General features: G+C 35.2%; 5 protein-coding genes across 12 annotated transcripts; 3 read left to right on the forward strand and 2 right to left on the reverse strand.

Moving 5' to 3' along the window:
- The first annotated feature begins 678 nt into the window (after positions 1–678).
- LOC140811409 (receptor-like protein kinase THESEUS 1) lies at positions 679–4,187 on the forward strand. Of its 2 annotated transcripts, none has more exons than XM_073169259.1 (2): positions 679–1,060; positions 1,385–4,187. In XM_073169259.1, exon 2 carries the CDS (start codon positions 1,387–1,389, stop codon positions 3,901–3,903), a length of 2,517 nt encoding a protein of 838 aa, XP_073025360.1. In that variant the 5' UTR covers positions 679–1,060; positions 1,385–1,386; the 3' UTR covers positions 3,904–4,187. The 2 variants fall into 2 exon arrangements, with proteins under 2 accessions (XP_073025360.1, XP_073025361.1); XM_073169260.1 differs by having other exon boundaries at positions 679–983.
- Positions 4,188–4,926: 739 nt separating this feature from the next.
- On the reverse strand, positions 4,927–6,351 carry LOC140811410 (uncharacterized). The gene is made up of 2 exons (XM_073169261.1): positions 6,073–6,351; positions 4,927–5,984 (listed from the first exon to the last, which is right to left on the reverse strand). The coding sequence occupies exons 1-2, from the start codon at positions 6,296–6,298 to the stop codon at positions 5,191–5,193; spliced, it is 1,020 nt and encodes a 339-aa protein (XP_073025362.1). The 5' UTR covers positions 6,299–6,351; the 3' UTR covers positions 4,927–5,190.
- Positions 6,352–7,568: 1,217 nt separating this feature from the next.
- LOC140812484 (lysine-specific histone demethylase 1 homolog 2) lies at positions 7,569–14,215 on the forward strand. Of its 2 annotated transcripts, XM_073170754.1 has the most exons (3): positions 7,575–7,665; positions 7,769–9,521; positions 13,132–14,215. In XM_073170754.1, the coding sequence occupies exons 2-3, from the start codon at positions 7,973–7,975 to the stop codon at positions 13,857–13,859; spliced, it is 2,277 nt and encodes a 758-aa protein (XP_073026855.1). In that variant the 5' UTR covers positions 7,575–7,665; positions 7,769–7,972; the 3' UTR covers positions 13,860–14,215. The 2 variants fall into 2 exon arrangements, with proteins under 2 accessions (XP_073026854.1, XP_073026855.1); XM_073170753.1 differs by having other exon boundaries at positions 7,569–9,521.
- Positions 14,216–17,532: 3,317 nt separating this feature from the next.
- Positions 17,533–20,645, forward strand: LOC140811398 (uncharacterized). 6 transcript variants are annotated; one of them, XM_073169242.1, is made up of 6 exons: positions 17,614–17,778; positions 18,596–18,660; positions 19,235–19,494; positions 19,580–19,702; positions 19,832–20,122; positions 20,217–20,645. In XM_073169242.1, exons 3-6 carry the CDS (start codon positions 19,246–19,248, stop codon positions 20,421–20,423), a joined length of 870 nt encoding a protein of 289 aa, XP_073025343.1. In that variant the 5' UTR covers positions 17,614–17,778; positions 18,596–18,660; positions 19,235–19,245; the 3' UTR covers positions 20,424–20,645. The 6 variants fall into 6 exon arrangements, with proteins under 6 accessions (XP_073025339.1, XP_073025340.1, XP_073025341.1 ...); XM_073169243.1 differs by having other exon boundaries at positions 19,244–19,494; XM_073169238.1 differs by lacking the exons at positions 17,614–17,778; positions 18,596–18,660 and adding an exon at positions 17,533–17,557.
- Positions 20,646–20,811: 166 nt separating this feature from the next.
- Positions 20,812–22,068, reverse strand: LOC140811399 (uncharacterized). The gene is made up of 2 exons (XM_073169245.1): positions 21,693–22,068; positions 20,812–21,273 (listed from the first exon to the last, which is right to left on the reverse strand). Exons 1-2 carry the CDS (start codon positions 21,955–21,957, stop codon positions 20,954–20,956), a joined length of 585 nt encoding a protein of 194 aa, XP_073025346.1. The 5' UTR covers positions 21,958–22,068; the 3' UTR covers positions 20,812–20,953.
- Between the last annotated feature and the right edge of the window lie 608 nt (positions 22,069–22,676).

The following is a 22,676-nucleotide window of genomic DNA, read 5'->3' on the forward strand; positions in this document are numbered from 1 at the left end:
ATGAAATCCATTCAATTTTTGTCATTACAAAAACAATTTCGCTTAAAAATTATTATTTTTCCTCTCAAAATTTTTAAAGAGCACACAAGAACGAACATCACATTTTTATTTTTCTACTCAATCGGAATATTAAATTTTATAGATAACTAACAAATTATTATGATTTTTTATAATTTTAGTGTAGTTGTTTATTGATTTAAACATTTTAATTATGAATGATGTGATTTGAAAATTAATGGGGCGAGGACACAGAACAAAATTTGTTAATTAAATGTACATCCACATAAGGTTGTGATAAAAGATTGACAAAAATTTGTGTGAGACGATCTTACGGGTTGTGAGACAGATATTTTATTTGAATTATCCATGAAAAAACATTACTTTTTATGCTAAGAGTATTATTTTTTATTGTGAATATCGGAAGGATTGACTCGTTTCACAGATAAATATTCGTGATACAGAGTCCTACTCTAAAAGATTACTTTGTTAAATATTAATTAATCTTTTTTCTAAAAAAATTAATAAAATATAAAGAGGATCACCTGGTCCTCATGTAACGCCGTCAATCCGGTCCTTCCTCCTCCTACCTCAGCCGCGTGAAAATGGGTCCCTTGCATTAATCCTCAGCAAAGCAAAACCTTAATAAATATTCCTCTGAGAAATAAAAGAAATATATATCCATGTTTACAGGCAAAATAGAAATTAAGCAGACACAAATATTTTCTTTTGTAAGTGTTACATAAAAAGCACCAGGGCAAAGATTTCATGGCATTTTCTTTAATTATATTCCTCCTTTTTTCTAAAAAAACTGAGATTAACCGATGAAGACCCACGTTATCTGTTGACATTTGACAACAGCTGTTTGATGATTGCTATTTGAAGGATTAATGGTCCATACCATGTAAATTGACAACCAAATCAACAGCCTGGAAAGAGAGAGCTGTTGTCGTTTGAGCTTGGAAATTGTGCTATTTAAAATTCAGGTTCGTAAGTTGGAGTTTTAATACATCTCATTTTGTGGTATATAATTAGTGGAAGTTCTTGAGCTCCACTGAGTGAGGTAATGGTGTTGAAAAAGCTTTGATCTTTGCCTTTTTTTATGTGTTTGGACTCCTAAATTTATCATACCCCGCTTCTTTTCTAGCTCCAGGATTACATTTTCTTTTCGTGATTCTTCTTGTTTTTCGTTTGCCATTTTAAGTAGTTTTTGGGGAAGCACTGGTTTGAATAGATCTGGGAACTAATACGAAATGTAGCTTGATATTTTTTTTGCAAGGTTGAATTAAACCAGCGTCAGCTTTCTGGGTTTTCATTTTCTGATTCTTTCTATTGTCAAATTTGAAAATCAATTTGAAGTTGAGGTTTGTTTTCTGGGTTTTATCAGCTATGGAAATGATGAATTGGGTACATGTAATTGTAGCTGTATTAGCGCTTGGAATAACCAATAGTGGTAAATCATACGCCGCATTCTCTCCTGCTGATAACTACTTGATAGCCTGTGGATCTTCACAAAATGTGACATTTCTTGGCCAGACCTATATCCCTGATTCGGTTCAATCCTTGGTTTCTTTGCAAAGCCAAGAGAATTCAATTACTGCCGCCTCGAACTTCACTGCCCCTTTTCCTATCTATCAGTCTGCCAGAATATTTTCCAGCACCACATCCTATAGATTCGAGATCAAACAAGAGGGCCGGCATTGGGTTCGCCTTTATTTTTATCCACTTCCGGGACATAATTTGACTTCTGCTTCCATCACTGTTGTCACTGAGAATTTTGTGCTCTTGCATAACTTCAATTTTCAAATTTATAATGGTTCTCACCTCTTCAAAGAGTACGCGATCATTGTCACTTCGAATAGCTTGGCAATTACTTTCATTCCTTCAAATAATTCCGTGGCTTTTGTCAATGCCATTGAAGTTGTATCCATACCTGACAACTTGATCCCTGACCAGGCGGTGGCTATATCTCCCTCTCGTCCTTTTAATGGCCTTTCAGAGATTGCTCTTGAAACTGTTTATCGCTTGAATATGGGTGGTCCTCTGATCACTCCTCAGAATGACACTTTGGGAAGAACTTGGGAGAATGATGTGAAGTATCTCCATGTAAACAGCTCTGCTGTGAATGTTTCTGTCAACCCTTCCAATATAAAGTATACCGCTTCTGTTGGTCCTGAAATTGCGCCGAACTTTGTTTATGCTACTGCTGAAACCATGGGGGATGCAAATGTGGTCAGTGTGAACTTCAATATCACCTGGGTCTTTCTAGTTGATCCGAATTTCTCGTATTTCATTAGGGTTCATTTCTGTGATATTGTGAGCAAATATTTAAACAGTATAATATTCAACCTGTATATCAACACTGATATAGCTTTCGAGAGTTTGGACCTATCTAGCCAAGCGGGAAACTTGGATGTGCCTTATTACAGAGATTTTGTCACCAACATATCTGCTGACTCAAACACATTGACTGTCAGCGTTGGACCCGATACAACTGCTGATGTCACAAATGCCATCATGAATGGTCTTGAAATTATGAAGATTAGCAATGAAGCTGGAAGCTTAAGTGGACTTTCTTCCGTTGAAACTCTTCTTGTATTGCCTCCCAAAAAGAGCAAAACGGGGATAATAGTCGTCTCTGTGGTTGGTGCTGTTGCTGCATTGGCATCTCTTGGATTATGTTACTTCTACTTCGTGGCAAGCAGGTCAAAGGCGGCCAAACTGGGGAGCCCATGGCGTACGCTTCCCTTAACTGGAAACTCATTAACCGCAACAAAAATGTCTACCACCTCACAGAAGAGTGGTACATCAAGCTGCATCTCATTAGTTTCCTCCAACATTGGCCGAATATTCACTTTCCAAGAAATAACATATTCAACTGATAAATTCAACGAAAGCTTGCTTCTTGGTGTTGGTGGCTTTGGTAGGGTGTATAAAGGAACATTCGAAGATGGAACTAACGTAGCTGTCAAAAGGGGGAATCCTAGATCGGAGCAAGGCCTTGCTGAATTTCGAACTGAGATTGACATGTTGTCTAAGCTTCGCCACCGTCACCTTGTGTCTCTTATTGGCTACTGTGATGAAAGGTCAGAGATGATCCTGGTCTATGAATACATGGCAAATGGGCCACTTCGAAGCCACCTTTATGGAACGGATCTCCCGCCTCTTTCTTGGAGACAACGGCTTGAGATATGTATCGGTGCAGCTAGGGGACTTCATTATCTTCATACGGGAGCGAATCAAAATATCATTCACCGTGACGTAAAAACAACCAATATACTTTTGGATGAAAATTTGGTTGCGAAGGTAGCTGATTTTGGTCTGTCTAAAACAGGACCAGCTCTCGATCAAACTCATGTGAGTACTGCTGTCAAAGGTAGCTTTGGTTATCTGGATCCTGAATACTTCAGACGGCAACAGCTCACTGAGAAATCCGACGTCTACTCTTTTGGGGTAGTTCTTATGGAGGTTCTTTGCGCAAGACCAGCTTTGAATCCCGTGCTTCCTAGAGATCAAGTGAATATTGCAGAGTGGGCAATGACATGGCAAAAGAAGGGAATGTTGGATCAGATTATGGATAAAAATCTTGTTGGGAAAGTTAATCTTTCTTCTCTGAAGAAATTCGGAGAGACAGCAGAGAAGTGTTTGGCCGAGCATGGTGTTGATAGGCCTTCCATGGGCGATGTGTTGTGGAACTTGGAATATGCTTTTCAGCTGGATGAGACCTCATCGACACTCATGGAGCCAGACGACAACAGTACAAAGCATATCCCTTCAATTCCGTTGACCTCTATGGAGCCATTCGACAACAGCACGAGTATGATTAATTCTGGTACAGATGATGATGCAGAAGATGCAGCAATAAGTGCTGTTTTCTCCCAGCTTGTAAATCCCCGTGGCAGATGAAACACATGGATTATCTGGTTTTTTAGTCCTATTGATTGGATGATGTAAGAGGATTTAACATTGAAACTCATGGAACAACGGATGGCTCCCAAGCATGCGAAAGTGAACTGTGATTCTTTCTACTAGAGAACGTCCTCACTGTTTAAATACGATTTAATGTATGTATCTATATACGATTGATGGGGCAAATGCATGCATCATCAGGCTGTATTTGCATAGCATTGATGAATTGTACCCTTATATTTTGATAAAATCGATATTGTTTACAGCCTGCACTACTTTTACCGACAATGTACGATTGGCCGTGGATTTTTTCCGATGTCAACTATGTTTCTCTTGATTGTAAAATAAGATGGTCTTGCTAGCATCTCCGTATTGTTCCAATTTTATCGGATATCCTGACGGGACGTCTTGCTAGCATCTGATATAGAACTTCTCGGTCTTTTCTTCTAATTCCCCTTGGGACCTATATAACTTTCGCAAGCCATTGTTTCCGACTTCCAGTTACTCGTGTTGGGCAATCTTGTTGCAAATGTAAGTTTTAAAACCACGAAAGTAAAATAATGTTACCAATCATTCTCAATTAATTCCTTAATTAATTATATAATACCCGTACTATTGTGACGTTTATGGTTTGTGCTTTAGACTTTTGTACCGTGGGCTTTACTCATTCTTACTGTTATATAACTACTCTCATGTTGTCCTCAAACAAGAGAAGCTATCGGATTCCATATTTGCAAACAAAACAGCAGTCTTCCTTTCTCTGTTGTAATACAAAGTCATTACTCTTTTCCTTCCTTTGTTGGGAACAGAACAACGGCTATTTTTCATTCTTTTGTATTCAAAACTTATAAGTCTGCCTATTTTGTATGGGAAATACGAAGAGGTCTTGTTCGTTGTCTTCTGCGATTGTGCTTATAGTAGAAGACACCAAATATAACTTTTGAGTTTTATCTTGAGGCTCTTTTAAATCGATATTACTTGCATGAATGAAGCGAGGGCGTAACGATCTTAGAACATCAAATGACATGCTCTTAAAAAGGTCGGCTGTTTTAATATTTTTTTTTTTCTTATGGATGTATTTATAATCTTTATTCTGTTAAAATAAAATTATTTACTCCGACACGTATTTGAGATGTAACACTTAAAAAACAGATGGTAGATACTACTTATAACACAAATATGAAATAAAAGATGGAAGAACTGGATACATTTGCGTCTTAATAAGAATTTGTCACCAGAAAATATATCAACTTCAAAAAGTTAACTCTCTAGTGTTTCTGGTACTCATTTCCTGCAAGCTATTCCATAACCACTGTTTGATCCACTTGTGCAATCTAAGTTTCCATGCACAGGTTCAAATAACAGGGGATCTTCTTCCTTGACTCGAGTTGGAGAGAATACACAAAGTTTGCAATCAGCATCTGAAAGAGATGAAGTTCTGTATTTTTCTTCACCTCCCATTATCGCCATTGAAACACCTGGTTTCGCTGGGTTCACAAAATCCGGCTGGTAAGTTCTGCCGAGTATACCTTCAACCTTTGGAGACAGGCCGTAGAAACTAAACTGCACCTCTAAATGAGAGAAACAATCATCAGAAGGTATATGATATTTATGAATCCTATCATCTTCCCTGGTAATTGGCACCACGTTGATTGAAATTTCGGCCTTATTAGGCAAAGTGATCAGTGCACTGTTCTTGCCCGACGTCCTTTCTACCATGATACTGTCTTCAGAAGATACCCAAATTGATGGATACCCTTCTGGTATGCCTAATTCGAGACCGTCATAGAAAAACTTCAGATGGTCAACTTCAAAGTCCCATTTTTCCGCCTTTGTGGCCTCAACAATGAAAGTATGGGTGTCAAAAAGAATCCCGAGTGCCTGAATCCAGGTAAAGTCCCGCAACCTACCAGCCGGCCGCAGGCCAATGAAACGTGCATTAACGTGGAGATGTAGATCAGAAACCAAACCGAAATGTTCATTGCTCTTGCCGTGGAAATAGAAAACTATCCCATCTCCACCTATGAAGCGGGGATCTAGGCATGCTGCTCCCGGACCTTCGCAATTTGGCTTCTTATCTGCAGAGTTAGAGTTAGATCAAAATCATACTACGGCAAACCATAAGTACCATTGGAAGAAAAATTAGATACAAAGCCAGTCTCTTACGCTTGCATTCGGGCTTGCAAATGGGCGAGTGACAGTTGAGGTAACATGCTTTAGCTTTCGGGTTACTAGGCTGTGTGTATGGACATTCACTCGGACAGCTTACTGGTTGGAGATAGCATTTGCTTTTCTTATAAGTACAAGTAACCGTATCGTAGTTGTCTTGGGCTAGACCAGAGAAAATGAGAGCCAGAAATATGAACCACCAGCTGCCTATGGGAATCTTCATGCCGCTCTCTTCAAGTAAGGATGAAGTTTTTAGTGCCTACGTTTGACACCCGTCTTTCGTTTTATAGTCGCAGACTGTATATTGACTTCTTTTAATATCATAAGTTAATCTCTTATTTGATCTAACAAGTTCTGTCCTGAGTCCATTTTTAAATTTTGGTCAATGCTTTGGAGCGTAGATGGCGCTTCTGATCATGTCTAGTCGACATCGATCCGCGAATATAGAGTCGATTTCGATCATCACCGTCAGTCACATGAGTGTTCATAGAATACTTAGATTGAGGTCGACTCCCAGGAATTTATAAAAGGTTTAATGGAAGTGTAGATGCATAACTGGATTAGTGTAGAGTGCTTATTTTGTGGCCTCTACATGTGAGGTCGGACATTTTAATTCCCTAGATTCTTGCATCCTTTTAATAATCAGCTATTCTGAACAAATTATTTTTCATATTGTTTACTTTCTTGCATGGGAATTTCAAGAGTTTCTCTTCTTTGCAGACATCTCTGGTAGGACTGGAACCCAAGAACTTGGTTTTGAAATCCAGCCTGGAAGTCACATCGGCATGATTTGCTAAAAAAGGAAATAATTATATCCACGTAATGTATTTAATGTTTAATAATAAATATAGAATGAATATGTTATTGTACCAATTTTTTTCGAGATTAATGCAAGACATGAAATCGCCTTTTGAAAATAGAAATTAAATTCAGAATTTATACTGTTTATATCATTTTATTTAATTTCACGTTGGGTTTTGTCTCATTTATGTGTGATTCTTCATAATTGATTAACACATTTAATCATTCTTGATTATAAATTAATATTTTTATTTTCTAATTATACGATCTATAATCGATTTAGTTTGTTTGTAGTTGATTATTTATTCAAATACTCATAGTTACCAATTTTAATTATTAATTATATAAAATCATACTGTCGTACATCATACGAGTAAGATACTAGTGTATATTAACGTACAAAATTTTTCATTAACCACAGTACTTGAGGAGAGGTCCATCGACCCCTCGACTCCGCTTTACTACAATCTTTTCCCTGTAAAATTTAAAATATTGAAAAAATTTAGTGAAATAATATTATAGAAACACCTCGAAAATGAGAAAACAAATTAAGACTAAGATGTATTGGTGAGATGCTTGTGGGTTGGGAACTATTATTGGGCCTCACCAAAATCCACAAGCACAGGCCCGTTCATATAAACCAGCCTTTACTAATGGGCCTATTTACATAGTTTCCCTCCAAACAACTCGCCTGCTTGCCAAGGAGTAAATCTTTGTCAATTCAAACCCTAATTTCATAACGGTTTTCCCCAATATTTCATCAGAACAATTGCACTCTGGCACCGAGCCGTACGTTACCATTTTCTATCCCAAGCCCCTCGAAATAATCCATTCGATAAAATTGAGTTGATTTTGAGAAAACTGATTTTTTCATTGTCGCATGATACTCAAGATATGGATGTGATCTTCGGTTGTTTTGCGTGGGATTGAGCTCTAGTTAGTGCGAATGGGGTTCTGTGAATTTTATTGGATGAAAGCGTATATAATTTAACGTAGAAACTCGAGCTTTGCTTAGATACTGCAGCAAGTGGTTGTTTGGGAAATAAAGTCCAAGATATTTGAAGTCTAATTAACAGGTGTTGCAAAGCGGAAAGCAATGAGTGACGCTGGAGATACCTCAATACCGGATACTTCGGGTTTGAAGAGGTCGTTAAGAAGGAAAACGGCATCAAGAAATTATAATGAGAATTTGATGGATGACTTGATAGAAAAGCACTTGGGTGCTCCCCTGAGGAAGAAAAAGAATAGGACTCAGAAAGACTTGGAGAAGGAAACTGAGACAGAGGCCTTGATTGCCTTGTCATTGGGATTTCCGATTGATGAATTGCTAGAGGAGGAGATAAACGCTGGGGTCGTGAGCGCATTGGGTGGGAAAGAGCAGAATGATTATATAGTTGTGAGAAACCACATACTCGCAAAGTGGAGGGACAATGTGCGGTCATGGCTTTCCAAAGGACAGATAAAAGAAACTGTAAGTAATGAATATGCACACTTGATAAATGCAGCTTATGACTTCCTTCTTGTTAATGGATACATAAATTTCGGGGTTTCGGAATCATTTGAGTCTCAAATTTTTGAGAGCTCTACAGAAGCTTCGGTAATAATAATTGGGGCAGGACTAGCTGGATTAGCAGCAGCAAGGCAGCTCATGTCATTTGGTTTCAAAGTGATTGTCCTTGAAGGTAGAAACCGGCCTGGTGGGAGGGTTTATACTCAAAAAATGGGACAAAAGGGTAACTACGCCGCTGTTGACATTGGTGGCAGTGTAATCACTGGTATACATGCCAACCCTTTAGGAGTTCTAGCTAGACAACTTTCCATTCCTCTTCACAAGGTTAGGGATGTTTGTCCTCTGTACAAGCCTGATGGGACACCTGTAAATAAAGAAATTGATTCCAATGTTGAGCTCATTTTTAATAAGCTTCTTGACAAAGTCACCCAATTAAGAGAATCATTGGGTGGTTTTGCCGGGACTATTTCTTTAGGTTCCATGCTAGAGACACTCAGACAATTATATGCTGTTGCTAGAAATTGTGAGGAAAGACAACTTCTTGATTGGCATCTGGCTAACCTAGAATTTTCCAATGCTGGAAGCCTTTCGAACCTTTCTGCTGCTTATTGGGATCAAGACGATCCTTACGAAATGGGAGGAGACCACTGTTTTCTTGCTGGTGGAAACTGGAGATTAATTAGAGCATTATGCAAAGGAGTTCCAATATTGTATGGAAAGATTGTTCATGCCATTAAGTATGGAGAAGAAGGTGTTGAGGTCATTACAGAACATCAAACTTTTCAAGCAGATATTGTCTTGTGCACAGTCCCTCTCGGTGTCCTTAAAAAACAAACAATCCACTTTGAACCCGAGTTGCCTGAAAGAAAGCTAGCGGCAATAGAAAGACTTGGGTTCGGGTTGCTTAACAAGGTTGCCATGGTATTCCCTCATAATTTTTGGGGAGAGGACTTAGATACATTTGGCTCCATTCGAGAATCTAGCCATCGAAGGGGAGAATTCTTTTTATTTTACAGCTACCACACTGTTTCAGGGGCTCCGGTCCTTGTTGCGCTGGTTGCTGGGGAGGCTGCACAACTTTTTGAAAACACAAGCCCAGTCGAATCTCTTCATCATGTTTTGAGCATTCTCAGAGGTACATTCTCTTAAGTTGGTATATTAAGATGATCTTCCTTTTTAGTTACTAGTAAAGATCACGTGCGTTGCACTTCAACAATTTCAACTCTCTCATCAAATTTAAATAGAAAGTTATATTAGTTATCCCTGGGTATTATGCATTGTAATATTCTTTTTAAGAAAACATTTTATATTGATAAGTTCATCAGTAAAATGTAATCTGATAATTACCGTAGAATAGAAATCTTTTATATGTGTTTACAAATAATTGTTACTTTTTTACATTTCTCACATCTTTCACTCCATTCACACTAAAAGCATTTTCAACATTCTTAAATCAACTATTATTAATTTGACTATTAAATATCTTTGTTTATTTAGAATCATTACTGTTATTGGAGATTAAACAAAATAAAAAATGACTTATAGAAATTAGGAAAAATAAAAGACCAAATTTTTAGGTAATAATAACTATAGCAACAATATTCACCTAATTTTTTTACATCAAACATCAAACACGCATTGACTCCATTAATCCCGTAGAGAGGTATATTTTATATTACAATTTCATTAGTCCCAATATATTTGTTTTCTACTTCTTGTAGTGTGGTATAGAGACAATTTCTTGAATTTCACAAGTTTTTTAGCTTCAAAAATAAAGCTAGTTACAACACATACTTATTTACATGCAAAAAACATGTACTCTATTCATTTCATTTTAAAATCGATCACTTTAATGGTCAATCTTTCCACTAATTGTTATATAAAAACGTTTGTATATATATTATTTTTAGTATGTTTTATAAATAAATATGTATATACTTGTTTATTTTTATAATGACTTATCTAATTTTTATCTAATTATAGCCTATATTTAATTTGTCCATTTATTTTTTGGATTCTCAAACCATTTGATACATTTAATAAATTGAAGTACTGTTTATAACTTCGAAATATTACATGCATTTTATAAAATGTTAGAGACCATATTTTTCTAGCATTCATTACAAAAGTATTTTTCCTCGTATATTTTTCAATATATGAATTTAGGCATCCATTATATTTATTTTCTCTTTGAATGTTCAGCTGTTTATTATGTTTTTAATCGGCCAAGCATTGGCAATACTGTTTGGATCAATGTTCTTACATGAATGGTTCTGTTTACTCTTCAAATTTGACAACAATTCATCACACTTATAAAATACAATTAGTTACTGTAAGGTTACGTTATAAAACAATGAATAAAGAATAAGACAAAAAAACTTACAATTCTACTTTATCTTCATCATTTTCCCCCGATTTATGTTTCATTATAATTCCGAAAAGTTGATATTTTGTTGTACTACTTTAGATATTCCAGTTGACGTTTGAAACAAAAATTACTTATGAATTACATATAATATTTTGATTCATTTCAGGCATATGCAAAATTTTTTAACCAACTAAATATATTTTCTCTTTTCATATTTTTAGTGATAAATGTATTTTTTATTATCAACTATTTGTTCATTTTTAGTTTTTCTAAGTTTTAACATCCTTCACCGGTTTCGGGTCTTAATTGTTCTTGATACTCTTTATCAATAACGCGACTTTAATTATGTTTGGATCAAGGTTTTAAAAAACATGAAGTGCGTCGAAGTATGGGAGCGAAGGTTCAAGTTTTTATAGCTTAAGTGGGATTAATACGAGCTTAAATGTAAAAAAAATGTTTTAATTTAAACTATAATTTTAAATATCTCGATCAAATAAATGACCTAAATAGAGCATAAATATTATAAATTTAAGTGTAATGCATTGTTTTTAAGTTAGATTCTAATTCAATCTATTCTATCATTCATATAATATTTTGTATCATCAAATAGAAACTTAATTTAATTGGACTACTTTAAAAACATTATCATTAATATATCTTGTAGGTGTAAAATGTTGATATCTATATCATATTCATCATTGATGCATTTAACTATCGAAGATTGTACATAGCTAGTGTTACTTGCTAGTAAAATTCCTAATTTATGTTTCTCTTCTTCTTGTTCATCAATCTTGCTTTAGAAAAAATTCGCACTTAATCGTTATTAAGTGTGATTGTACATCGCTAGCATCACTTACTACTAAAATCGCTAAATTGTATTCCTTATCTTCTTATTCATCATTTTTTAAAAAGTTAAACTTAAGAGTATTTAATGACGCTTAATATGGTCATCTTATGTTTGACCAATTTTGGCCAAAGCCGAGATTAGACAAGCTTCAAGCTCAAGCACGCTTAATGCTTAAGCGAGGCTTAGTTGAGCTTTTTAGAATACTGGTTATCTAACCTTTTTCTTTATAATAAATTAATAATTGTATGAGAGAATTGTTTATTAGGTTCGAAAACTATCTAATTTATTTATACATTTTATAAATTAATCATGATTCCCAAATATAAAACATATAAATTCGAAAACTACATCCATCCAATACATAATAATTAGGGGCTAGTTTCCTTATCCTTCTCTTTACAATATAATTGTAAATCCAATAAATAACAATAAAGTGCTAGTTTCTTTATCATTTAATTTTTCTTTCTATATAAGTGTAAATCCACGTTTCGAGTTAAAGAGGTAACCAGACATGAACTAATTCGTAGATAAATTATCATTTGAGAACAATCAAATTGGATAAAGGTGTGCGTTCATGAGCCTCTCCGCTTAAGCGCTCGACATGTAGTTAGCTTAAAACATGTTCATCATGTGGCCGAGCGAAGCTCAGACAGTTTACTCTTTTCTTGAATGCTCGCGAGCATAACAACGATCTAAATGAAATAAGAGCAGTGCATTTGACCATATTCAATCAATATGCATAATGTGTATTCAATATCCTCAGTGCATTTATGTACTCGAAGTCATTCTCCATGTATACATAAATCTATGTAGCACGGACACCTTAATTTTTTTCTATGAAGTATAGGACATGGAAACGACACGACACAAATACGACACACGGATACGCATGTCGGATACGGCAAAATCCGTGTCGTTGACTCTTTTAAGGTTGACTAGTCGGACACGGCAAGGACACGCCACGCTACAGACACGTTTTGGCAAAAAAAATCGAATTTTATTTTTATTTTTTCTTTTTAGATCAGTGCTCTGAAGATTTACATTGTATATATTTACATAAATATGTATATATTTTTCTACAATATATTTATATAAATATTTATATCTCTACAATTTTTAATACTAAATTTATATATATAATATTTATATATTTTAAATAATTGTCGTCTCCTAACCGTATCGTATCTTATATTTTTAAAAGTTGTCGTATCGCATTATCCGTATCGTATTCGATACGATACCCGTACCCGTATCCATACAACATAGACGTAAATCTTATATTTCATCTTTGGCCCTAACCTTTGACATCGATTTTTCACTCAATGCACATGCAATTACTCCAAACTATACACAATTCAAGGGCAAATTTGAAAATTTACAATGGAAACTTGTCTTTCTATTCACACTTTTGTAGATAGAATAAAGAATAATGTTTATGCATGTTGTTCCCTTTCTTTCCTATTTTTTGGTTCATATTCTTTCATGTGGGAGCTCCTTTTATCCTGCTCAGTTAAGTATTTTTGTTTGCAGGCATATATTGTCCCAAGGGCATTGATGTTCCTAATCCTATACAATCGATATGCACAAGATGGGGAACTGATCCTCTTTCTTATGGTTCATATTCTCACGTCAGAGTGCAGTCATCTGGAAATGACTATGATATCCTCGCAGAAAGTTTGGGGAACCGCTTGTTTTTTGGTGGTGAGGCGACAACTAGGCAATATCCGGCCACTATGCATGGTGCTTACCTCAGTGGCCTCAGAGAAGCATCTCGCATTCTGCGAACTTCAAGGGCTTGGCAAAGTAATCCTAGGAAATTCATACCAAAAAATGTTGGCCAGAACATTGATATTTTATTGAATCTGTTCGAGAAACCTGATCTAGTATTCGAAGAGTTTTATTTTGTGTTTGATCCTTTGACGGAGGACCCAAAATCTTTAGGAATAATGCGAGTGACACTAGAGGAGCGCTGCACTGATTTTAGCAACGACAGTAATCAAGCTAACAGTACTCAACATTCGTTAAAGCAACCGTTGCAGCTGTATACTGTAATATCCCGTGCACAAGCATTAGAATTGCAGCAGGTGACAAGAGGAAGTGAAAAAAGATTGTCATATTTGTTCCACAACCTTGGCCTGAAGCTGATGGGAGCCAATGCATTAGGACTTCTAGTCAACTCTTTGGTTTCTAACATTGCTAGTGCACGAAGAAGTAGGGCTCGCCTTGCTAGGCGACAAAATACTGCACAGATTTGCTAATAGAGAAAGGTTTGCCTAAGGTCAGTAGAAGCAGAGTAAATGTTTTGTAGAGTTCACCAAAAATATACTGGGAAAACTAACGTGCTACAATATTCGATTGAGAAGTTTTCAGATACAAAGATTCATCACTCTAATGCTACCAAGTTAGTCATGTTCTATAGTTTCCCCCCAACATATTTACTCTGTTGATGTGTTAGTTGTGGAGAAGGATTCCAACAAATATGGTTTCGCTGTATCATTGATCCGTGTAGGTAGGAGAATATACAGTGCCTAATGATACTCATTTATTTGATGTTTGGAATATTGGTCCCAGATTACTAGCAATGTATGTGGAACATCTGAATACATTTATGTTATATTTGGATTCATGAATTTGAAGCTAAGTTATTTCAAAATCATAATAAGAAATCTATTTTTTTGGCAAATCCATTTGACAATTTATTTTAAATCAGCTATTTTTTAAATTATTTTAGTGTATTTTAAGCTCATGTCAATATGAAATTTTCCTTGGTTTCCTTATTTAGAATTTGGATTGCATTCGGATCGGAGGATTTGGCTGCATTTGCTACATCTCAAATCCATTATATTTATTTGGCTCAAAATTAAAATTAAGAAATTGAAATCACTTGTATTGTTCAAGTGTATATTTTTTTGTTTCAATTCAAAAGTTATGGATTCCAAATTAAAATCTTTTTATAATTCAATATCTTTTCATCCCAGTACAACTTTAAATCATATGAAAAGTCATTATGTGATCGATTAGCTATATCCAAAGATATTATTGTTTTAATGACGATAGAACCCGCAACCGTTATTTTTTGGCATACTAGATAAACATTTATATTAACATAATACCCTACATATTATGCTAGCCAACGTATTTTTTAGTATACTTTTACGTGGATCGAGACTGTAGTTTAAACCAAGGAGAAAAACAAATTGGTGAATTGCATTTTATATTATATTATCTTATATATAGATAAAAATTGTATGTAGTGAACTTATTAATTAATTTTTTTTTCAAAAAATATATTAATCTGTTTGTACACAAGCATTTTAAATATTTTTTTTAAGAATGTCTCCACATTAAATCTTAAAAAAATATTTATACAATTTATATTATTTTGCGTCCAACAAGCAACAGCGATGTACAAAATGAGGCTTGGTGTGGGAAAGTAATGGCAAATCATAAGAAAGTTCTTGTGCATATGAGGAGGATATGGGCGTTCATGTCACTGAACCTACTCCACTATACAAATCTATCTGTCCACAAAAGCATTGGCAGCACATCCATATGACTTTCTGTTGTCCAGTCGATCAGTTTCCGATTGACCAGTTCAACTTACATGTATACAAAGCACGAATATTGTAAAATAGATTAATTCATTCACTGAATAAAAGTTTCACACATTTTCCCTCATCAGTTTATAAATTTCTTCTTAAGCTTACATTCAACATGTGCGATCATATTTTTTCAAGAAGATTTTCATATAGAATTTAACATCCACTGAGCATTTTTTTGAAGAAATTACTGCTGCTTTGTTGTTAAATGTTTTCCAACTATCCGGATGTATGACTGCATAAAGAGTGATAATCGAGTTTAGCGCCTTTAACTTCATTGCAAAACATTCTATTTTGTTGAGTTGGCTTAGACCGTGTATGGTTTTGCATGCTGATTGCCACCTTCTTATCCAATGCCAACTTTTGTATATATATGTCAATGGGCTTTCTTCCAGATTTCCATGGTAATATTTGTGGATTACTTTTACACTCCTGAATAAGTTTATTATGTAAGCGAGGTAAATTTTCTGGTTGCAAGCATTGCTACTGCGGTCAGATGAGCTGAAGGAAGAGTTAAATGATAAAATTCGTTCTGATTTATGTTGCAATCAGATGAACAAGTGCAACACTAAGCGGGTCTGGACTCTCAGTTCAAACAAATTTTTTTATTTGCATTTTATGTTATATATTGATAATGTATATGATATTAATATTAAAATATCCCAATTAAATAATTGTGTTTGTAACAAGCGTTAACAAAAAAAGTAAAAAATTACGGAGGATTTAACTAAAAAAATTTCAGCCGATTGGAAGGAAAATGTAGTGGTCAATTCAAAGGCACCGAATTATTATCGAGATGCGAGGCCACGCATTACGCATGTGAGGGCTTGAAAAAACAAAATCCTCATTATTATTATTACTTAAGAATGTCCCCAAATAAAAACAAAATCTAATAATTCAAAGTAGGTGATGAATTTTTAAAAATTATAATTGACAATCGGGCGTCCGGGTTATCGGGTCATATTCTTGAAAACTCACGCCAAAGATGAGTTGAAAAGATAAGAGAAATCGAGGTAAGGATCAACCCAGATGAAATGAGTGCTCTTTTATGGGTCATTCTTGGGTTCACAACAGTCAGGAAGCTGACCACAAAAAAGCTTGCGCTCTCAGCTTAGTCCAAACATTATAAGAAGACTCATGAGTCAGAGATCTTGTATGTGTCCTGACATCGAGATCAATGTTCAAGCACTTCAGAACAAACATCAATTTTGGGTCCACAAGTAAGAAACATCATACTCCAAAATCATTAGCATGTCGTTCGACGCACGTATGAGTGATGTGACAAGATCTGTTCAAGCACTTCGGAACAAACATCAATTTTGGGCCACAAGCAAGGTTCTAAAAAGCGTGAAGCGCCCCGAAGCGTGAATGTCGAGCTTCAAGCTTTTCAAGCTTAAGCGAGATTAGCACATGCTTAAGCGTGAAAAAGCGTTTTTTATATTCAGTGTAATTGTAATTATCTCAAACCAATAAATAGATAAAATAATACATAAATATGATAAATTTTATGTCTGATGCATTAATTCTCATATTTATAAAATCATAAAATATCAAAATTACAATCTTAATTTGTTTTTGCAACTATAACACATTAAAAATATTAAATATTTGTCAAATCATTATCAGACACGCTTAATCATAATTAAAATTAAAAAATAAACATCGAAATTATAAACCTAATTTATTACCTTCAAAATAAAAAAATTAATAGATGCGATTAATTGTGGTTAAATACGCTTAATTAAACACCTTAATTATACTTAATTCGGTCAAACTACAGTTTGACTGCTTTTTTACGCTTTCTCCGAAGCGGGGCGTTTTTTCCAAGCTTCAAGCTTAAGCGAGCTTAAGCGAGGCTTAAGCGAGCTTTTTAGAACACTGGCCACAAGTATGAAACACCATACTCTAAAATCATTAGCATGTTATTCGACGCACGTATGAGTGATTTGACAAGACCTAAAGTAATCTGAGTTGTCAATTGTATCAATGTCAGGGGACGAGGCTATCATGAACAGCCATACTTAAAAAAAGAGTGGTCAGACACTGAAAACAAAGTCATCATACACATATGTTACTTGATCATAAAAGAGAGAATTTACTTGATATTTTTCACGAGCATTCAACATATATTACATGACTGACTTAAGTATCTGAGTGGTCACATCGAAACCATCTGACACCCTGTTAAAGTGTGCAGATTCTTCCGCTCGGGTATTATATGTCCGATCTCCATTGTGTCCAAGAAAAACTTACTCGATAAATCATTCATCCAATTTACCGACCATCATCAATAATTTAATATTATTTTGCATCAAACAGGGAACCGCGATGTAAATGAGGCTTGTTGATGTTGGACGGTAATATCTATTAATATCATCACTGCCCATTTAATTATTTTTTTGTAAATGAGACTTGTTGGTGTTGGACGGTAATGGCTATTAATATTATCACTGCCCGTTTAATTATTTTTTTCAAAATGTATTGATATCCATTCGTACATTTGAGTCAAATCATAAGAAAGTTCTCGACTTTTTCTTGTTCTTGATTTGTTTCGTTTCACGTCTCCGATCACAAATCTGTAAGTGTTCCCTTTCCTTTCTACAATGATCTGAAATTTTTTTGTTTGAACTGCTCGTGTTTCTGTATTGTTTACTGTTAAAAAGCTGAGTCTGGGCTGGGCTGCTGGAGAAGTGTGTATTGTTTCATGAGATGAAGGGCTTTGGGGAATGAAGTAGTTTCGGTTTCAGTTTGTTTGAGGGCTTTTGCAGATGATGTTAACTGCTATGCTTCGTTTAGTTTCAGCAAATTTACAGCTACATCCAGTGAAATTTGGAGTTGTTCATTCATTGTAATGACAGGAAAAGTCAAATGACCGATTTAAAATTTCACCATCTCGCACCCAAGCTATGTGCTCCAGATCCCAACATATCTTGATAATTTAGTTTTTCCAATCGCAGTTTTCTGAATTGAATTGGTTTGACTTTATAACTTAGGATAGATCTTGACCCCTTCCGAAATTTATGATTATTTGTTCAACAACCACCTTGGTCTCCTTTTGTATGTAATGATGTTAAGTTACGCCAACCCACAACACCACCAACCAAAGCTCAAATGCTCATGGTTTAATTTGATGTCTTTTTCTGTTTTGTTAAATAAATCCATCTAATAAAAGTTCAAAACATTAAATTTATATTATGGTAAGCATGTAAGACTAAATGCCTCTGGACCTAACACATGTATAATATTTAATCCCACAAAATATTTTACTCTGTGATTTGATATATTATTTTTTTGATTTTTTCTTTAAATTATCAACCCATCTTGTTCATAATAATTTAAATGCACGCCTTGGTTACCTCAAGAACTGACCGCAATCGGTGCATTGGTCTTTGCAGCATTAATGCTATAATCAGGAAGAGTGAGAAAGTAGATTAGCATAAAGATAAGAAAGGCACGGAGGGTATGATCTGCATTCAAAGAATAGGCCTAGTTGACATAGTTTGTTTTTAAGGTAGCGGAAGTATCCTTATGTTGATCATTGATTATAGGGAACTGAAAACCTTTTGTATCTAGTACTTAGCATTGTACTTGTAAATTACAAGGCAACTGAAAATGATGAAATGGATTTAACAGATTTTTTAAGCTTTTGCATAAGTTGATTAGTAGAATTTACGTGCTTCCTGCCTTTTGCACGATCATGATCTTATTTGAGTGGTTAGCTTGCATTTCCTTGTTTCTCAAAGATGGAATATTTTTTCTTTCTTTTAATTTTTTTGGAATAATGTGAAATCAATTTGAGATGTGGGGTCTGGAAGCTGAGAGTAAATGATAGATAAGAATATAAGTTCAGGAGTATTCAAAATTTCCTGCGAACTGTTAGGTTTATGAGATCATTAGCTTCAATACTGTTCTTTTCATTTGTCCTTGTGCATTTTGTGGGACATTCCCACATGTAATCTGGTTTATGATCAAACATATGTGTATGTTTTTGTGAGTCGTAATATTTCTTTGTTTTTTTTTCCTGCGAACACAAGATATCTCAGAGATGGACCGCGGACAATTTACACTGATGGGAACAACTGTATGTGTAATGCTTTCCCTTCACTTCTCGATACAACTAGTCTCCCAACATTACATGTCCTGGAAGAAGCCAAAGGAACAATCGGCCATCATAATTATTGTCCTCATGGCTCCATTGTATGCTATTGACTCGTATGTTGGTTTGCTAGACATACGTGGGAGCACGACCTTCTTCACTTTCTTGGATTCTATTAAAGAATGCTACGAAGCTTTGGTGTGTGGTATTCTCTAGAATTTATGGCACATCGGGTATGGAATTGGTTGTTTTGATACGACATTTTTTACTTTGTCAATTGTAGGTGATGGCGAAGTTTTTGGGTTTGATGTATACTTATCTGAACATATCCATCAGCAAAAACATAGTACCCGATGAAATTAAAGGAAGAGAAATTCATCACTCGTTTCCAATGACCCTTTTCCAGGTATAGCTCCTCTATCACACATTATGTTTCTAAATCGTCCTCCTCGCCACCCCACCCATTGAATCTGCCATTGCTCACGTAGGAGTAGTCGTGATATTTACAAACTCAATGCGATCTTGAATGTTGCAGCCTCACACTGTTCGTCTGGACCACAAAAATTTGAAACTTCTCAAGGACTGGACATGGCAATTCGTGCTGATTCGCCCTGTTTGCTCAGTCTTAATGATATCGTTTCAACTTCTTGGAGTTTATCCAAGTTGGCTCAGCTGGACATTCACCATGATCTTGAACATTTCAGTTTCGTTGGCGCTGTATTCACTTGTAGTGTTTTACCATGTTTTTGCAAAAGAGTTGGCTCCACATAAGCCACTTGCAAAGTTTTTGTGTGTCAAAGGCATTGTATTCTTCTGCTTCTGGCAGGTAAAATTTTCATATCAATTACCTAAACCCCCAACTTAATAATCAAATCATTATTCGTGATCAACTAGATTCTGGTACTTTTAACCATTTTCAGGGAATCCTCCTTGATATTCTTGTGGCGTTGGGGATAGTTAAATCGAACCACTTCTGGCTCGATGTGGAGCATCTCCAAGAAGCCCTTCAGAATATCTTAGTTATAGTGGAGATGGTTTTCTTCTCTTTGCTAATGCAATATGCCTATTCCGCTGAACCTTACCGCATTGGATCGGTTTCAAGAACAAGTGACAAGAAGAAAGAGTGATCTGCAATGATCCAGAAACTGCATGGTGTATAACCGTAGACGATAATATGCTTCTGTACTGTATGTTAAATAATCCATGCCATCTTATTGACTCCCAATATTACACTAGCTATTTTTGTATCAATGAGTTGTGCCTTTTCTCGGTAAGAGTGGACGTACAAACATTTCAGCTTAATGCTTCCATACTGTTTGCTAAATAATCCATGCCATCTTATTGGACTCGCTATATTACATTAGCTATTTTTGTATCAATGAGTTGTGCCTTTTCTTGGTAAGAATTGATGTACAAACATTTCAGCTTATGCATTTTGTAAACCAGTAAAATGAGACCAAAATGAAGTTTGGATAGTTGGATCCAAACGGTGGCGTTGTGCACAACATGAAAATGTGCCTTTAACGAGCAAAAATATGCATATAAATCACTGATAATCATAGTGAATGAAGTAGAAACATCAAAATGGTCATATCATACATAAACGGTATAGAATCTGAGTATCAGTTCTTAAGAGCAGCAACACAAGCATAATTTTCTACCCGGTCTTTTTCCCTCTTGTTATTTTAGGAACCATCAAATCGTCCAAGAATCGTCTACCGCAGAATTCTGTCTTCATGAAGACTCCGATCACATCTTCAGGGGTTTCCTTTGTGGCTAAATTTATATGGTACTCCCTGTTAGACACCGTTTCTTTGCCGCCTCTGCTGAGCATATCCTCTCCATCAATTAAGTACAGGCGGCCAATTGAGGGTGCAACACTCTCTTGTGATGATGTCTGGAGTTTTTCAGCTTTAAGATTCTCGTTTTTTACGTCATTGAGTGTGTTGGTTATAATCTTAGAAACAGCAACTCCACCTGCAAATAGAAACATCCCCTTCAGTACACGTCCTAATACAGCAGCCACGAAAAAGAAAGGAGTGAAAAAACACCCATCAAACTTGAGACGCCCCGGCCTTTTCCCTTCAATCTTCAGTTTGAGTATGTTCAACATACCAGCTTAGCCAGGTCCGTATGAGATATTGCACAATGTTTTGTTTTTATCGAACAATAACAGTACATGTTTATTGTGTTTAAATGTCCATATTCAAGAAATTAAATTCTAACGACGTTTACTAGAAATTTGATTCGTGAATCCTTACGAAAAAATGCATGTACAATCAGATCAGGGAGAATTAACTAAACAGACATGCATCGTTGGTATCTATAAACAACAAACTCAAGCACGACAAAGTGAAAAAATATGAAGTGAGGTTAGGAAATATGGAACCACTTACCAGGGATCAATTTGTAGCCTTCCTGGAGAACATAATGGGCAGTATGTTTAGCGAATTTGGAGGCGTAGAGGCCGGTGGTTTTATTTTCCGGCATCCACTGGGTGAGACCGTGGAAACCGTCAGTACGGACGACCCGATCGATCCTGGCGCAGGCGGCAGAGCCATAATCATAACAGGCTCCTGCCGGTTTCTTCAGCGGCGTCAGATCAGGTGAGTTCCGTTTCACTGCTTCCGTAGTTGAGCCGATGAACTCCCAAATTCCCATTTCGCGAGCAATCGATGAGCGATTAAAACTTTGAAAGCGGAGCAGCTGAGACCTAATATCTTAGGATTATAATGGCTTTTACAAAAGTATTCATGAATTACATAAAATAATCGATCTAAATCTATTACTTGAAAAAATTATGTACACACGCAATGTATGTTGGTATATATAATGTATTAATGTATCCGTTTCACGTACATATATTATATTTAAAATAAAAAGAAAACACATTTTAATATTTATTCAAACTTCAAAACGGATTCTGAGCTTATTGACTTATCTAAGGCCATCTCCAACCCATTACGCTATCTTAGTGTTACACTAACTTTAAAATAGTGTAATTCTTACACCAAATATAAAATTCATCTCCAACCCATCAACTCTAAACTCTACATTAAAGGAATATTCTCGAAATATTCTCTATTATTTTATTAACAACAAATAATTTATTTCACAAAATATTTATAAACACAACAATTAAAATATCACTAATATCTAAAATCATTTCTATATTAAAATTCATTATATATATTACTGAATTAAAATATTAATTAAATATATTTTTATAATTACTTTAAAAAATTTTAATATTTAATATTAATTTTCAATACTTAAACTTATTACTTGATTAAATGTAATTAACTAATCATTCAAAAAAATTACAATCACACATATAAATATTTTGAACATAAATTACTAACATACAACCAATATTCAAA

The sequence above is a fragment of the Primulina eburnea genome, chromosome 14 (genome assembly GCF_022965805.1).
Source record: "Primulina eburnea isolate SZY01 chromosome 14, ASM2296580v1, whole genome shotgun sequence".
Lineage (NCBI taxonomy): Eukaryota > Viridiplantae > Streptophyta > Magnoliopsida > Lamiales > Gesneriaceae > Primulina > Primulina eburnea.

Bases quoted from the DNA above. Each gene is read 5' to 3' on its own strand.
- LOC140811409 (XM_073169259.1), top strand. From the start codon at position 1,387: ATGGAAATGATGAATTGGGTACATGTAATTGTAGCTGTATTAGCGCTT.
- LOC140811410 (XM_073169261.1), bottom strand. From the start codon at position 6,298: ATGAAGATTCCCATAGGCAGCTGGTGGTTCATATTTCTGGCTCTCATT. The intron at 5,985-6,072 runs GTAAGAGACTGG...CTAACTCTGCAG, and splicing joins TTGCAAGCCCGAATGCAAGC to ATAAGAAGCCAAATTGCGAA.
- LOC140812484 (XM_073170753.1), top strand. From the start codon at position 7,973: ATGAGTGACGCTGGAGATACCTCAATACCGGATACTTCGGGTTTGAAG. The intron at 9,522-13,131 runs GTACATTCTCTT...TTTTGTTTGCAG, and splicing joins TGTTTTGAGCATTCTCAGAG to GCATATATTGTCCCAAGGGC.
- LOC140811398 (XM_073169238.1), top strand. The intron at 19,703-19,831 runs GTATAGCTCCTC...TGAATGTTGCAG, and splicing joins TTCCAATGACCCTTTTCCAG to CCTCACACTGTTCGTCTGGA. The intron at 20,123-20,216 runs GTAAAATTTTCA...AACCATTTTCAG, and splicing joins TATTCTTCTGCTTCTGGCAG to GGAATCCTCCTTGATATTCT.
- LOC140811399 (XM_073169245.1), bottom strand. From the start codon at position 21,957: ATGGGAATTTGGGAGTTCATCGGCTCAACTACGGAAGCAGTGAAACGG. The intron at 21,274-21,692 runs GTAAGTGGTTCC...TTCTATTTGCAG, and splicing joins AGGCTACAAATTGATCCCTG to GTGGAGTTGCTGTTTCTAAG.